Here is a 17,099-nt window from a genome sequence, read left to right on the forward strand (position 1 = left end):
TCCTCCCTCCCTCCCTCCCTCCCTCCCTCCCTCTCTCTCTCTCTCTCTCTCTCTCTCTTTATTTCTCTTTTTGGAGGCAATTGGGGTTAAGTGACTTGCCCAGGGTCACATAGACCGTATTTGAACTCATGTCCTTCTGACTCCAGGGCAGGTGCTCTATCTGCTGCAGTGCAACCTAGTTGGCCCAATAGCTTTTATTTCTAAAGCACACCATGGATCTTCACTGTGTGCTGTCTTATTTCATTTTCTGCCCAGTCTGTTTTTTACACTAATGAAACTTTCTTATCCTCCTCATTTATCCTGTTTATCTGTACAAACAGCAGTTGGTGGAATTGGGGATAAAAATGTTAGTGGCAAAAAAGAGACTTCCTGCATGCCCCTAATGCATTGTTGATGTTAATGTATGGCCAGAAACATTTTCTAGGGAACTAACAAGCAGAATATTCAGGAGACTTTCTCTCAACTTTTTCTTTGTTTGTCTGGTGTTCTTTGCTCCTCTTCATTTTCCTGCATGTGCCGGCCAATTTCAAGCATGGCTGAGAACTAGCCGCTTGTTTTGTGGTTAATATTGAATTTAAGTGACTGGCTTGGGGATTGGGGTGTCAGCTAAGGAAGTCTGTGCATGTGCAGATTTCTCCCAAATTGAGACCCTGCTGGATGGTATAGGATTAGTGGGAGAGAAGAGAAGTGTGGCCATCTTTTTGTGTTTAGGATCTGAACCTAGGCTGGTCAAGTCATTGTGCTCTTGTCTACTCTTCTCGTTCCTGCGAAGAAGGCAGTGGCAGTGAAGGGGAGATTGTCCTGGGTTTAGAGTCCTGAGTTCTGCTTCAAACTTTGCCCTTTACTTTGTAAACTTGAAGCTGTCCTTTCACTTTTAGAGCTAAGTTTTCTCATTTATGAAATAAGTCCTTGGATTAAATAATCTCTAAGGCAACTTCTAGCTGGAAATCTATGAGCTAAGGTAATAAGATTGGATTCCTGGGACACCATAGCAAGGAGACATCATGGTTAAAGTGTATATGGCACAATTGAAAGTTGGTTGTCCATAGGCTTGGTTCAAGGAATCCTTTCCTTGATGCCAATTTTCTTCTTTCCTCAAGGGAAAGGGTATGACTAGAGTACTAATTCTTGGCTACATTAATGTTTGGGGGATTTGTAAAAGTAAAAATAAGATATGTAGGGTAGCTAGGTGGCGCAGTGGATAGAGCACTGGCCCTGGAGTCAGGAGAACCTGAGTTCAAATCCAACCTCAGACACTTAACACTTACTAGCTGTGTGACCCTGGGCAAGTCACTTAACCCCAATTGCCTCACCAAAAAAAAAAAGATATGTAAAAATATGTAGGTTTTAAAACACTTTCAAGCCTTACAAGGTCTTAATTTCCCCAAGTAATGGCAAGTCACCGTGTGACTGTTATACATGAGAAAAAGAAGCAGTTCTGATGAGATGTCACAAGGACATCTTGGGTTCCTAGGATTCCTAGGATATGGAGTCTGACCCTATCGAGGCAAATCCAAATGTCAGTTACTTGTGGCCTTAGAAACTAAAAGTTTCAGTCCTGATCCCATAGCTGTTAGTGTTTCCTCCCCCAAATCACCATTTTGTATCTGTTCATATGTATGCATGTTGGCTCCAAAGACAGTGGACTCCTTGGTGACAGAGACAGTCCACATCTGTCTTTGTGCCCTAGCTCCTAGTCCAGTGCCTGCACCTGTTAGGTGATTCATATTCTTGTTGGTTGGTTTATTGGAAAGTTGCCTGAGGCTCAGGATTTGAATGACCTGCCTAGGGTTGCACAGGTGTCAAAACTGAATTTGAACCCAAGGCCTCCTGCCTCTTAGATTCTCCTTCCTTTGTCCACTAAGTGGGCATTTGTTTTGCACCTTGGGTACTATGCACCTAGTCTTTAGCTAATCCTTTTTAGAATTGGTATAGAAAATCCAAGAGATATCTTGAACCCACCTCTGTGAGGGAGTGTCTCTGTGCAGTAGGGGAGATCTAAGGTCTGTCCTAGGTCCAACATTCTAAGTGAGCCTTTGATTTTGTATTGAGAAAATTCGGTAAGAAGTATTCTGTGGAGTGGATTGGAGAGAAAAGGCATCTCTGAGGACAGTTCAAGACCGTAGATGACTTTGCCCTCCCAGTAAATGTCAGGAAGGATGCCGCAGAGGTCCCTATAGAAGAGCTCACAACAGTTTGCAGGATGCCCATTCCTGAACTAGCCTGCTTTGGGAATGCTTTCCATGTGTTTTAAATGTGTTTGCATTTGAAATATTTCCACAAAGAGAAGAGGAAGGAGGAAAAACAGTATGAGCAGGGCCTTTCATGGGCCTGAAAAAGCAGTAAGTAGTCTGCTATAAGCACCCCCTATTCTATTATGTGGGCCACTGAGATCAGGAAGACCCATGAGTGCATGTGTGTGAATGTGCATGCATATACATGTGTGTGCATGAGTGTGTGGCACGAACAGCAACAGCTGGGGCTGCAACTACTAGGGATATTCAGTAGCACAAGAGCAGACTTGATTACAATTGAGTCCTCCAAATGGAGATGCTCCAAGGTTCTCCCCTTGATGTCCGGCAGCTTGAGCAGCCTTCCGGAGAGAGTAGAATTTGCACAAATTTTCATGCACTCAAAGGGAAAAAAATAAAAGACACTATTTTTCCTTTTTTTAACCTATTAAGTAACAATTAGATTTTCCCTGTGTGTGAAAGAAACTTGATTGTCGGCCAAATTTTCTCTTTTCCTTATAGATGGATTTTATCAGAGATTGGTTGAAAATAAAGTGGCTAAAACAAACTATGGACCCCTTTCCTTTCCCTTTTTCCTGTCAAATGGGAAATTCATTTAAAAATAAAAAATAATAATAATAATAATTCTGGTGTCTTGAGACTCGATCTCTTGCAAGCTAGAAATTACCTAAATGGAGTGTGGATTTCCCAGTGCAAGAGTTCTGGCCCATTTCGGGTTTGCTCTCTCAAGAAGCGCCCCATTCCTGGGCTCCCATCTTGTAATATTGTGTTTAGTCTAATGTAAGATTTTGTTAGTCTATAGACTCAAACAAGTAATCTAATTAACAGATGACATTGGGAAATCCCTACTGTAATTTGGCATCCAAACGGAAAGGAGGGAGTGGGGACCATACCTGTATTTGACAAGCAACTTCCAATTATACCTAATGGAACGATTACCTCATTAAGAGGGAACTTTTACACTGTGCACAGGGGCCTTAGACAGAACCGAAGACGACCCTTGGCTGCAGCATCAGACAGAGATGAGTTGGCCTGTGGACATTTGGGCCGCCGTCATCCGGCTCCATCAGGCTGCTAAGTGTTTAGGGGTTCTTGACTCTCTCTAGTGGTAATACTGAACGTTGTGGACACGGGTGTTTCAGTAAAGTGACCTGCCTCTTCTAGGAAAAGAAAAAAGGGGGGCTGTGGGTGCTCAAGAAAAGAAGTGGGGTGGGGAGGAGGGAAAAGAGCAGAGCCAGCCCAGCCCGAAGCAGTAGGCCTCTTCCTGGCCCATATGAATCCACTTACATGTAAATTGCTTGTCTCTCTGAATTAAGGTGAAGGTTATGAAAGAACTGCTTTGCTCTGTTTACTGGGGGATTTTTGACAGACTCTTTCCTCTTTCAAGTAAATTTGGCCTAAGTCCATAGTCAGTGGAGTTTTAAGTAAACTCCGCTTTTGTTACATTAACAAGGTTATAACATCACTGGGGTAGATTCCAGCTGCATGAACTGAGCCCGAGTATGCGGGGCTGAGGGTATAATTAAAACCTTAGGGTGGGAAAGTTAAACTATCAAATAAAATTGGATAAAAGGCTAATTGTCCAGAGCAACAGAATTGGGCTTTTTTGAATAGCTGTGAAATGAAGAGAGAGGCAGAGGCTTGGGATGTGCCCTCACTCATTGGGTCTGGACATTGGAGGGCACCACAGAGGGATTGGAGAGACCTTTTTATGGTCAAGCGGTTTTGAAGGCGAATGGCCACCCAAACATCAGGGCTTCTTGCTTCCTGAAGTTTTTTCAAAGGCAGAGGTGTGTCCAGTGTAGCTTCCCTTGAACAACAGGAGATTATCATTGGCATGCCATGTGGATCACCTGGTGCTTCAAAAAGATCCAAGGATGCTCTTATGCATTTGGTCAAAGTTGGCCATGTCCTATTTTTAAGGGACTGTGGGTGATGGAGGGAGGGAAGGGTTTGCATTCATGCCTTTGGGGGCCCATAGGCAGGTAAAGGAGGGACCTCCTTGGCACCCCTGTTGATTGCTCCAGTAGCTAGGGATTGCAGCCTGGAGTCAGCTCAATGAATTTTGAAGGCCCATTTGTTTTTCATTAGGAGAAGTAGAGTTTGTCGCCTTGGTGGGAACCCTGGGAAGTGGAGGTCACTTGGCACTCCTGTCCCTGTGGCATGGGCAGCAAAGGATGCCTTTTGCTTGGTTTGATGACATCCCGTTTTTCAGGGCGTCTGCTATTTGTGAGACTTCAACAGTCAAGAAGAGTGGTTTAAAGGGTCTTAAGGTTCCTGTGAAGGTTGGGAGTGGGCAGCAGCAGCAAGAAATAAGAAGGGCTGTGTGGGCAAAGTGACTCTGAGGCTTCCAGAGCCAAGTGTTCCACTGTGTCCCCTGGCAATGGCCATGACTTCCCATAGCCCGGGAGCCGCAAGTTTCTGGATCTTAATAGAAGCCCGACTGTCTTTCAGTGATTGTTCCCTTGGGTGGTGGGAGACATCTGAAGGGAGAGAATGTGAGCAGCATTCTTCTTTGCAAAGGCTCAGGAGCCTTGGGGGAGGGGTCAGTGCTAGGGGATCAATGGGGGGGGGGTGCATCTTTTACCCCTCAGAACTGCTCAGAGGTTCTGGAAGCACTCAAGGTAAGGAACACAGGGCAAACTGGCTAGAGGGAGAGGAGAGGTGGGATGGGTGACTGGGCCATTTTCAGAGTGGGCGGCAGATACGGGAGAGCAAGCACTGCGGGCATGCCTACTGAGCCTTTTGAATCCCTGGGCAAGGGTGCCAAGCAAGTGGCTTAGGTCTCATGATTCCACCATGAAGGAGGCAGTCGGGGTCAGCTCTAGGATGTGGCTGATTGCTCATCTGCAAAATGGGGATATGAGCAGCATCTACCTCATGGCAAAGCTTCAGACTCTGTAAAATGCCTGTTGCTGTAATTTATCATCAACATCATTGTCAGTAAAGGGAGCGCTCGTGACTGCATTTGCAGTGTGCTTGGTGTGCTTGGGTCCAATAGGTTTGGGAGCTTTGCTTTTTTTTGGCACATGTGATAAAGACGTGTTGTGAATTTTAATAGTCTCTTCTTGCTTGTAAAATCAGTAAGCACACTATAGGAGGGGACCTAGAACAATGGAGGATGGCTCTTTTCCAGTAGAACTGAATTTCCAATGCCCCATCAACATTTCCTTGGAGCGAGAAAGATTTAGCCTTTTAGTTTTGATGAAAAAGTCCTTTGGATGATTAATATGTGAAGTCTGAACAAAATTCTTCATGCCAGTATAAAATCAGTGGTGGTTTTTGTTATGGTTTCATCCAGACCTCCATTTTTTTTTCAAGGAAGGGAACTACCAGTATGATGTCTTCCTCCACTGATAGAGATGACTGGTTTATCTGTAACCTATACTCTGAGAGCAAGTTTTTTTTTTTTTTTAAATGGGGCAATGAGGGTTAAGTGACTTGCCCAGGGTCACACAGCTAGTAAATGTCAAGTGTTTGAGGTCAGATTAGAACTCAGGTCCTCCTGAATCCAGGGCTGGCGCTTTATCCACTGTGCCACCTAGCTGCCCCTAGCAGGTATTTTTAATGCATGTATGTGTGTGTGTGTGTGTGTGTGTGTGATGACCCTCTTTGGCAGTAGTCTGATGAAACCTATAGACCCTTTCCCAGAATAAAGTTTTAAACATATAAAATATATGATTATAAAGGAAATAAAACATTTAAAATAGTTGCCTATCATCTATCTCTCTATGTATCTGCATATGTATCTCTGTATCTACCATGTGTGATCTGTCTATACTTACCTAGCAAATTCTCAGACCTCAGGTAAAGAACCCCTTTCTTACAGAGTTCTCTAGGGGCACTGAATAAAGGAAGGAAGGAAGGAAGGAAGGAAGGAAGGAAGGAAGGAAGGAAGGAAGGAAGGAAGGAAGGAAGGAAGGAAGGAAGGAAGGAAGGAAGGAAAGAAAGAAGGAAGGATTTATTAAGTACTTACAAAGCCCTGTGCTCAGTGCAGGGGATGCAAATAGGAAAGTCAGCCAGTCCTCGAGCTCACATTCTGATGGGGGAGAGACACACAGGAGGTTTTAGCCACATGTCAGATGGTCCTTGGGATGGCAGCAGCAAATCAGATGTTAATGCCTCTTCTTTCATGTCATTTCCCCTGATAAAATCCCATGTGTTTCTAAGGTTAAATGACTTGACCAAACAAGGGCTTAGACGGTGCAAAGGTTCTCTCTGGTCTTCGGTGGCTGTGGCTGTGCCACTTGTGGGAACAGTTGTCAGACTGGATCTCTCCAGGGGCTGCTTCCCAGCCACGAAGATGGTGATTGGAAGCACTGCTCTATGGTTTCAGGGTCTTGGGCTGTCTTCATTAGGGTCTGAGGGAACGTGCTTCCTGTTGGTGGCAGCAGTTGGTGGGCAGTTGTCGCTGGTGGAGATGAGTAATCCATGCCCCTTCTTTTCCCAACAATGGCTATGGAGCCTGATCTGGAAGCAAGTTGAGTGGTGTGAGGGACACTGCTCATGGCAAGGCTTCTGGGTTCAGGAATCTGTCCTCAGACTCATCAAAGTCCTGCCCTGTGAGAGGCTAAGTTACTTGCCCAAGGTAACTTAGCCAGGGTCTGTCAGTGGTAAGAGTGGAACTCTCGTCTTCCTGATGTCAGGCCATTCATGAGGGACTTATAAAGCCACCTAGTCCAGCCCTGTCACTTTGTGGATTGAAAAGCTAAGTCTTAGAGAGTTTAAGTGACTTGCCCAGGATCGCGCAGTCTTTAGGTGTCAGAAGTAAGATATTAGTCTAGATCCTTCTGGCCCTCAGCTCAATGCTCCAGTCACTGATCTTTGCTTTCTCTAGAATACTGAGACCAGATCAGTATCTGGGAGTCCTGGGTTCAAGTGCTTCCTCAGCAACCTTGAGAAAATTACTTCTTTGTTTCTCTTTCAGCTCCTTAGGATTTCTCTGGTGCAGCAAAAATAAGCTTGAATCAGGAGTCATAGAAATCTGGTTCCTATCCCAGCCCCAACCCACATACTGATTCTGCCATCTTCTACCTGGCTGACCTTGAATAAGTCATTCCTCCTCTTCTCTGAGCCCTAGTTTTCTCATCTATGAAATGGGTAGTTCAAGGTCCCTACATTTCTTTTTGCTGACCAGCCTTCATTCCCTCATCTATTCATTCATGGATACCTAGAAGAGTGAGCAGCGCACCACGGAAAGACCACGTACTCTGGGATTAAGAGGATATGAGTTCAAATTCCATATCTGATGCTTTGATTCACCTGTGTGACCTTGTGTATGTCATTTCCCTTCTAGGACCTCAGTTTTCTCATTTCTCCAATAAGGAGTTTGGATGGCTTAGCCTTTTAGGCCAGCCCTTGAGCTAGGATCTCCTTATCTTATAATCTTTTAGGACACCCAGAATTTACTATTACCAAGACTGATGTATTGCTGAGCTTGTCCTAGGCTGCATTTCAGGCATATTTCTATTTTTTTTGTTAAATGCTGGATTTAATGTTGTTTGCCCTTTAGAGAAAACTTATTTTCCACTGCCAACATAAAGCTTTCATTGCTGTACATGTCATTAAAGAGAGTTAAATTCTACCTTTAAAATATTGTGCTTTTTAAATGGAGAAAAGAAAAAAACAACTTTTGTTTGAAGAGAGAATCATTCAAATTTTGACCTAAAGTGTAGAAAATGGCCTCGTTGCATTTTAGAACGGATCAATTTCTCAGTTGATTTTACATTTCTGATTTCCACTGTGTGTTCAGCCAGTTTGTGGAGCACGTGGGTTGGAAGGCAGATACATTCAGTCCAGAGAGAAGAGCAGATACCCTAGATGTGAGGGGGAGCCAACATTCTTGGCCAAAGGAAGTGTTTCATGATCCTGGGAGGGAATCTTGCCAAGGAAGAGGCTGAGGAGATTTCAAATCAATGCCCAGGCCTTGTCTACAGATAAAATTTTAAAGACCAACCCTCACTTAACACCGATGATATTCATCTTCACCATTAAACATTTATTGGACAAAAGCTGAATGAGACTGGTCTGGTCCTGTAGCTCAATCCTCTTCCACCTTGCCTTCATCTTTTGCCTTATTCTTTGGAGTAATTTTCAGTTTTCCCTATTAGCAACCTCAATGGAACTCATTGATTCATTGAGTATTTTAATGTGTTGGCTACTGTGTTCCCAAATCATAGGATCCCAGATTTGGAAAGATACATGGACTTTAGAAGTTGTTGATCTCCCCTCCCGTTTTGTAGATGCGGAAACTGGGGAACAGGAAACTTTAGTTGCTTGCCCATGCTACCTGCAGCAGTAAGTGGCAGAGCTGGGATTAGATGCTGGCTATACAAAAGACAAAAGTCAGGCAGTACCTGCCCTCAAAAAGCTTGTACTCAGTAATTGTAACACAACAGATGAAATAACATTTGGAGAGAGAGTGGAGTGGTCTTTGTCTAGAAGGTGCCAAACCAATCGATACTGGGTCTGTGTCTGCTTGAGACAGCTAGGTCACATAGCGGGTAGAGCTCCAGGCAAGGAATCAGGAAGACCTGAGTTCAAATTCATCCTCAGACACTTACTAGCTCGTATGACCCTGGGTGAGTCACTTCACCATGGTTGCCTTGGTTTGGAGAAGGAAATGGCAAGCCATTCCAGCATCTCTACCAAGAAAACCCCAAATGGGGTCATGGAGAGTTGGACACAAGTGAAAAACAACTCAACAACTGTGTTAGATGCTCTCTCCCTTTCTCTGTGTAGGCACCAAGTCTCATTTGGGAATTTCTCACTTTCCAATCGTTGTTGTATTCATTTGTTTTTCCCAAGGATGGACAACACCAAAAAAGAGATCCTTAAGTAGGAGCAAGGGTTGATTTCCCAAACTTTGTGGCTTCATTCAGTCTCTTCCAATGTGAAGGTGATCCTTGTGCTTGTGTGTCTCATTTGCTTGCACAGCCACTGGTATAAATAGTGGGAAAAACACAGCAATGCTTTTTGGAGGGAGGGGGCTTACCTAGGAATAGGGGAGAATTCTTTTTTTAATTTTCATTTGACTAATAGAAATTGTGACTGGTCAGTGCTCAGGAAGGGGGGTGGTGTGTGTTTGTGTCATCCACTTGTTGTTTTTGAAAACAAAGACCAGAAAAGGGTGTATGAGGACCACCCCAGATTCTTTTGCCCTCACCTCAGGAGAACCATAAAATCATGGGGTCAAAGATGCAGAGTTCAAAGGGGGTATGGGGGAGGGCAGTACATCTGTATTGAGAAGACCTAGGTTCCAATCCTGCCAAGTGTTCTGGGGAGAAGTCACTTTTCAGTGAGCCCTCAGAGGGCCTCGGGTTCCTCATTTGTAAATGAAGGGGGTAGATAAATGGCCCTGACCATCTCTGCCACCTCTACATCCATGGTGGTAAGACCCAGTCATGACATTTATTAGTAAGCAAATGACTTCTTCTAATGCCTTCTTTCATGCAGTGGGTGTCATTTTATTCAGAATGTCCTCATAAGACGTGGAAATTACATCAATGGATTCCCCTCCTTTCTCTTGGTGTTCCTTTGAGACTCTTTCTTGAATATAGCAAAGTTCATCTCTTCAGAATCGATGTGGGAAAGTGATGACCCCAGGACTGGCTTGTGCTGTTGCATGGGGCATTTTTGGACCAAATGGAATCGATTGAAATACATGGGTTAGAAAACTTTATCGAGGTTCCAGGGGCTAGGAGAGAGAACCAGCTCATCTTAGGGAGGGGATCAGAAAGCAGCCCCAACATCTTTTTTAGTCTCTTTTCAAAAACAAAACCAAGAAATTTGATGCCTATGTGTAGACACTTACCACAGTGGCTGGCACATCGTAAGAGATGAATAAATGTTTATGGGCTGATAGGATCCCATTGTTAATATGGCTTCTAGTGGAGACCCCTTAGTTCATCAAAGAAAGCAAGAGAAGATTCTCATCCTACCAGTCTCCATGCCAGCCCCCTCCCCTGGTTTACAGCAGATGAGCCAGAAGGAATGTGAATTGCACATTCGAATGAAATTTGCACGGGATCCTGAGCTGTTTAACGTTTCCTCACAAACAGGCCATGACATGTATGGTTTAAAGGAAAATAATGGCCACGAGTTGGGTCCCAGACCACCCTTTGTCAAGACCAGGCTGACAGGTGGGATGGCTTTCTGCTGATATGGCCCATGGCTCCTTTGGGGCTAGGGGGGTCTGGGCTCAGCCTGTTTCCCACAGAGGTGGCTCTTAAATCAGGAGGGCTCACAGAGGCCATGCCTTCTGGGGTCTGGACCAGGCCTTGTGAAACAGCCTTGGGGGTTCTTTGAAAGCTGCTTCTGGGATGTTCTATGTCTTGGGATCAGCGGGCGATTTCCTCAGTCCTTGGATATACTGCAGTCCCTCTCATGGCGTAACTTTATTGTAAAATGTGAGATGTGGAGATTGACAAATGTGACATCAACCCTCCTTGACGAGTTGGGTGGTATACGCTCAGTGATCTCTGGTATGTCCTTCATTGGGGTATTTCTTTTTAACTTGATAGAGCTAAGGTCAGGAAAACTTGAGCTGAATCTTGTCTCAGATATTTACAAGCTGTGTGACCCTGGGCAAGTCCTTATCTACTTGTGCCTCATTTGTAAAATGACTTGATGGCCTCTTAGATCTCTTCCCGGTCTATGGCTGGGATCTTATAAATTCTCAGTTGTGTGAGTAACTTGGAGAATAAGTATGGCAGAAGGGATAGAGAGCTCCTCTGGGAGTCAGGATGCCTTTGGTTCGATCCCCATCCATTAGACTGTGAGTTCCTGGAGAACAGAGACTGTCTTTTACCTCTCCTTGCATCCCCAGCCCATAGCATAGCGCCTGTCACAGTATGTGCTTGAAAAAGGTTTATTGACTCTTGACCCCTGATACAGCCTTTCTCTATGACCCTGGGAAAATCACTAAGCCTTTTGATGCTGTGAAGATTATAACAACAATGACAGCAACAACAACAACTAGCATTTATCTACCACTTCAGGTTTTGCAAAGCTCCTTAAGACGATGAGTTGCAGAACAGTTGCTAACTTGCATTGATGGTAGGAAGCCCTTTAGTCAATGAAATTTTAAAAAAGGAAAAAGAAAGTGGGAGTATATACTGACCTGACAGACAAATGGAAACGGCTAGTTATTTAAAAAGTGAGCAAACGTCTGGGATGTTGCTTTGTTGGGAGCCCTTTCCTATTTGAGATAATAACATTTTAAATGTAATCCTATGTTTGCATACTTTGACATGTCAGAAGATCTCTAATTCCATGGATGAGGCCATTCCTTCCACCAATCTAAATCACAATTCCATTTTTTCAGTAGATGATTACACAAGCCACCTTGCCCCCAAGGTTCATCACTTCTTGGCCAACATGATGGGGATTAGCCTCTCCAGACTCAACAAGGCTGGTCTTCAGATAATGGTCTAGGTCCAATCAGCCCTCAAGAATTCATTAATATGGGACAGATATGGTGCGAGGCAAAAACAAATGAAGCAGTGCCTGCACTCACAGAGCTTACATCTGTCAGAGGAGAGAGCATGCCTATATATAAGTATGTATAAAATAACTACATGTATAGACTCTCTGCTGAAGCATTTCCATCTTTAACTTCCAACGTATTGACCAGGAAGCCATTAAGGGGTGCTGTAGTAGAGTGTTGGGCTTGGGAAGACCTGAATTCAAATCCAGCCTCAGAAACGTCCTAGCTATATGACCTTGGACACGGGACTTCATCTTTGTTGCCACTGGGAAAGAAATGACAAACAACTCTAGTAATTTTGCCAAGAAAACCCTGTGGACAGTATAGCCTCAAAGAGTGAGATGTGACTGAAATGACTGAACAACAAAAAACTTCAACCAGAATTTGCTCTTAGTTGCTATAACCATATGTCCTTTCCATGAAGAAGTAGTTAGACTTTGGAAATCACATGTTTACATGCAACATCGTTTAAGTCTACACATTTGCATGCGTGTATGTGCCTCTCTGTATACACATGCCTATGTGGGTGTGTGTATTATGAATGAGAATATAACAGATACAGTCTTTGAAAGAACCTTTAGATGTGTAAATACATGAAGTGAATAATCATTTAATCCAGAATTCTTTGGCAGATTTACTGACTTAGCACCTACATTATGTAGGGTGATATTAGCATATTACATGAGGTTAACTAGCTTAGAGAGAACAGAAGAATAAGATTTTACTGCACCACTTTGATAGATCGTACTTACCACAAAGTGCTTCTCACCATCTCATCATTGTTATTTTTATGAAGAAGAGAAATGGCTAATTTCATAAACGAGCATTTTCAGGCACGACAGGGATCAGTAGTTTAAAAAAAGAAAGGCACCAAGTAGCCTTCAAAGGCCCAGAGCCCATGGGCTCCTAAGCATGTCATTTTCCATTTCCATCAGGCCTGTTCACCCTGACCAAATATTTGCTTGACATCCAGGTGACCTGGTGGGCCGGTTTTTAATAACTCACTTTAGCCGTGGCTTTCTTTAACAAGGGTGTTGGCGCAGTGGACTTCAAAAACAATTGGGTGGGGGTTGGAGGTGATGTCATCAATCATGGTGGACATCTGAAACTCGAGCTTGGTGTGCCAACAATTGACATACCTTACATTGATATGAAAAACAAAGTGAAATACAATATTTACTAAAATAAATTCAGCACAAAGGTAGTGGAAGTGCACTTGAGGAGGAGGGAATCTGTATTTAAAACAGCAGGCACTTAATCAATGCTTATTGAATGAATGAATCCATTTTTAAAGGAGGATTTTTATGCTTCTCTTAAAAAATTTACTACTGAACCGTTATGTCATGATCACACGAGAATGTTCTAAAGATAAAGAAATATCACATTTTTTCTCTGGGGGTGGCAGCATGTGTCTTGTGAGAATCAGTTACAAAGAGCATCCATGTACACAAATATGTAAACTTACTCTAGATTTAAAATATCTCACAAGTAGAGGAGGGGTGGGGGAGGGGGAGGGAAGCAGGGTTAATGGCACTTTCTCTGAAAAAGATCTGGGGGCTTCAGTGAACTGCAAGCTCCTTAGAAGGCAGCAGCATGACTTGGCAGACAAAAGAGCTAAAGCAATCTTGGGCTGCATGACTTCTAGGAATAAGGACCTAATGGTCCTAATTGCTACACTCTGCCCTGCCCAGACTCCATCATCCCAAGTGCTGTGCTGAGTGATGGATGCCACAATTAGGAAGAAGGAGAAGCTGCATCCCTCAAAGGTCACTTGAAGTAAAAAGGGTGTGGCTGATGAGTCTGGCCGTGGAAAGATTCAGGGGGATTCAAGGAAGAGTTGTCATGGCCGAGGGAAATAACCCTTGTTCTTTGGGGCACCAGAGGGCAGAACTGGGGGAAAGGGATGGAAGGAGGAAAAAAATAAAATTTAGGATGATGTCAGGAAAACAACAACTCATTCGAGAGCTCTTCAGTAAGCATTATTTGACTATTTACCTCATAGCCCCTTCCACTTCAGAACAGGCTGACTTATTAGAAAGTTACTTCCCTCCATCACAACTAAATTTGTTTCTCTGATTTTTGCCTATTTTTTCTTAGTTTTGTTCTCTGGGGAGAGAGCAAATCTAACCTATGGTATAGTGGGAAAACAAAACAAAACCCTGTCGGTTCCAGAGTCAGAGGATAAGGGTTTAAATCTTGTCCCCTGTGTGACTTTGGACAAGTCCCTTCTCCACCCTGGGCCTCAGTTTCCCCATCTGTAAGCCTTCAGTCCTGCCCCTTCTTCCATGTGCTGATCCTTCAGATAGGAGGAGACACCGACATGTTCTTGTTGGGTCTCCCCTGCCCCAGACAGAACATTCCTAGTTCCTTCCGCCGAACCTCCCATGGTTTGGCGTCAGAACCTTCGCCAGCCTGGCTCCCCGCTGCCCTCGGAATGCTCTCAGATTCCCAGTGTCCCTCTAGACGTGTCTGCCCAGTAATAATAAGAGCCAGTCACATTTCTCCAGGACTTCCAAGCTTCTACATCTGTCTGCTCACAACCCTCTGGGGAGGCAGGGATAACAACCATGATCATCCCTATTCTATAAATAGGGAAACATGCCCAGTTCTTCTGAGACAGAAACTATTGCCTATTCATGGCAGCATATCTCTCTACAAGGGGAAATATTGGCAGAGTTAAGCCCGAATATCAGTCAGTCAATCAACAAACATTTCTTAAGGACCTGCCTATGCTAGGCATTAAGCATACAAAGAAAGAAATGGAACAATTGCCTTTAGCAAGGCACTTACAAACTGTAACTAAAAAAATTCCAGGACAATTAAAAATCTGCCTCTCTAGCCATCATCTTCTATTTTGATGTGAACATGTGGGTGTATTAAAAAGCTCCTTAGACTTCTGCTAAGAAACTTAGCTGTAGGGCAGCTAGGTGGCACAGTGGATAAAGCACCGGTCCTGAATTCAGGAGGACCTGAGTTCAAATCCTAACTCAGACACTTGATACTTACTAGCTGTGTGACCCTGGGGAAGTCACTTAATCCTCACTGCCCCGCCTAAATAAATAAATAAATAAATGAATGAATGAATGAATGAATGAATGAATGAATGAATGAATGAATGAATGAATAAATAAATGAATAAATAAGCAAACGAACGAACGAATGAATGAATAAATAAATAAGCAAATGAATGAATGAATGAATGAATGAATAAAAAATAAAAAACTTAGCTGTAAGCCCTGACTTCAGCCCTAACTAGTTCTGTGATATGAACCAAGTCATTTATCCTCTGAGAGATTTGTACTAGCTACCTCAGCATGCTGTGGTGAGGATTGTGTTTTACAATGGAAAAGGCACTGGATTTGGAGTCAAGGGGCCTGTGTTTGAATCTTGCTCCACTTACTTTTTGCCAGAATGACCTTGAACTCAGAATATCGTTGCTTGAGAGCTGCAGGGGACCATGAGGTAATTTCTAGCTGTAGACCCTGGTCCTGTGATGGAAAATGCTTTGTAACCATAACACACACCAGAAATAGGGATGGCTACTCTTGTTATTAAGCATCATGATTTTCTCCAGACAGCCCTGATGTGATTGGAATAACGTAGACAAATACCTTTGATAAGATTTAACTGGAAAAAAAAACCCATCGCCCAACTCCTAAGTATTTTTAAATATAGTACTGGCAAGTATGTGCTAGACAGGGGAATAATAGCTATCTGTCTTCTGTGAATGGTGGATGAAAGCAATCATTTGACCTTGTGATAGCGGAAGCAATGGATAATTGAGCATCTGAGTGCCTGGGCCATTCTGGACGGTCACTGGAGCATGGAAGAGGTGAAGCCTGCATTGGCAGCATGTCCCTGGACCTGAATGCCCTGATTTCAGGCCCGTTTTGTCTCCACTCATGTAGCGATCTTCAGCACCTGCCTCCTCAGCATATTTCTGGAATTATTTGAGCTGTGAGCCAGACCCACAGTGTCTCCCATAGATAGTGGGATTGACACAGGCTCCATCAGACTATCCTGATGTCCCAAAGCTGGAGTAAAAAAAGGAGAGGAGAAAAGAAAGAGAGAGAGAGAGAGAGGATTTGTGGTGACTGTGCGTTCTGATCCACCTGGATTCTCACTGGGCCAGATTGACAATGGGACCCAGATGGCGACCTCTCATGGGGACGGTTCAGGATTGTACTCTCATAAGCTTCCACACAGTGACCAGCCCATCCCTCTATGGCTTGCTCAGAAAGTGCCATTTTCTGCAGGGATGCAGGCAGGGCAACTTTTGGACTGAAGCTCTCAGCACAAGGAGCTGGGCAGCCTTCATTAGGGCACTTGCTGCAGTCGGTCCTCTTTACAATTCATGACACTAACTTCCTTTTAGCAGGGAAGCCATGGATGGCTGACCACGCGGAATATAGACTACTCAGGCAGCTTCTCAGCAGCCTCCTCAAATGCATCAGAGTGTTGGCATGGGGCCAGGGATCCTGCAGCTCAGGAATGCCCCTGCCCAATGGTACAGGAGTTGGGATCACTTAGGCCTTCTTACTTATTTACTGCTAAAACAGTCATTTCAAATGAGAGCTTAGGTAACCAAATGCCTTCTTAGAGACCAGGAAAATGTGCCTTCTGTTCCTGTGGGACCAGAGAGATTCCCTTTTTGGGCATCAGGGACAACCCCCAATGACAGCATTTACCTATCCTACCCCTGGGATTATAGATTTAGAACTAAAAGGGCCCTCAGAGTTCATTGGTTCAATCCCTTCATTTTATAGCTAAGGAAACAGAGGATGAAGGAGCTGAAGCAGCTTGTCCAATCTTACACAGCTAGTGAGTTTCTATTTAAGGTGCATTCGAACCCAGATTCTCTGACTCTAGAGTTCTCCTGCACCTTGCTGGTGTTGAGCAAAGTCAGTATATGTCTTCAAAGGACACACAGGATCGAGACGATGGCCTAGCTTCCCCTACATCTTATGATGCTATGAAGAACTGAGTATGTGGTAGCCACTGGCCACCACTCTGGATTTAGAGAAATACCTCAGCACCTAAAATGGTGCTGTGATGGAAAAATCCCTGGCATGAAGTTCATGCTGATCCACCACCCTAGCTCCGCCTAGCTGTGGATGACCTCGGGCAGGCCACTTCATTTCACCTGCAATGTCCTGATGGCTGGTGAGGTGCTGTTTAAGGTCCCTTCTCTCTCTGTCATTCTGTGGTGCTCTGGGGCTCATTCTCAAAACTGTCTCCAAGGGCCCTTCTAGCACGAGGGACCCTTGAGCAAACTGAGAATCGTGACATTGTTCAGAGGAACAAAATGATTCCTTTATGAGATTTTAAACCAGAGAATATTCGGCATATCAACAGCTTGG

At 44.1% G+C, this 17,099-nt stretch overlaps 1 protein-coding gene across 10 annotated transcripts in view; it reads left to right on the plus strand.

Annotated features, from left to right (window-relative positions):
- Nucleotides 1–17,099, plus strand: part of ERC2 (ELKS/RAB6-interacting/CAST family member 2) — a 1,007,143-nt gene that overhangs the window by 601,200 nt on the left and 388,844 nt on the right. Inside the window, exon 17 of one of the 10 annotated variants that reach the window (XM_043976684.1) lies at nt 7,180–7,733. The exons of the other annotated variants lie outside the window; for them this stretch is intronic. Coding sequence (XP_043832619.1) covers nt 7,180–7,270 — 91 coding nt within the window. The 3' untranslated portion in view covers nt 7,271–7,733. Of the gene's footprint in view, nt 1–7,179; nt 7,734–17,099 lie in introns of those variants that run through there. 10 annotated transcript variants of the gene reach the window in all.

Source organism: Dromiciops gliroides, chromosome 1, assembly GCF_019393635.1.
Source record: "Dromiciops gliroides isolate mDroGli1 chromosome 1, mDroGli1.pri, whole genome shotgun sequence".
NCBI lineage: Eukaryota > Metazoa > Chordata > Mammalia > Microbiotheria > Microbiotheriidae > Dromiciops > Dromiciops gliroides.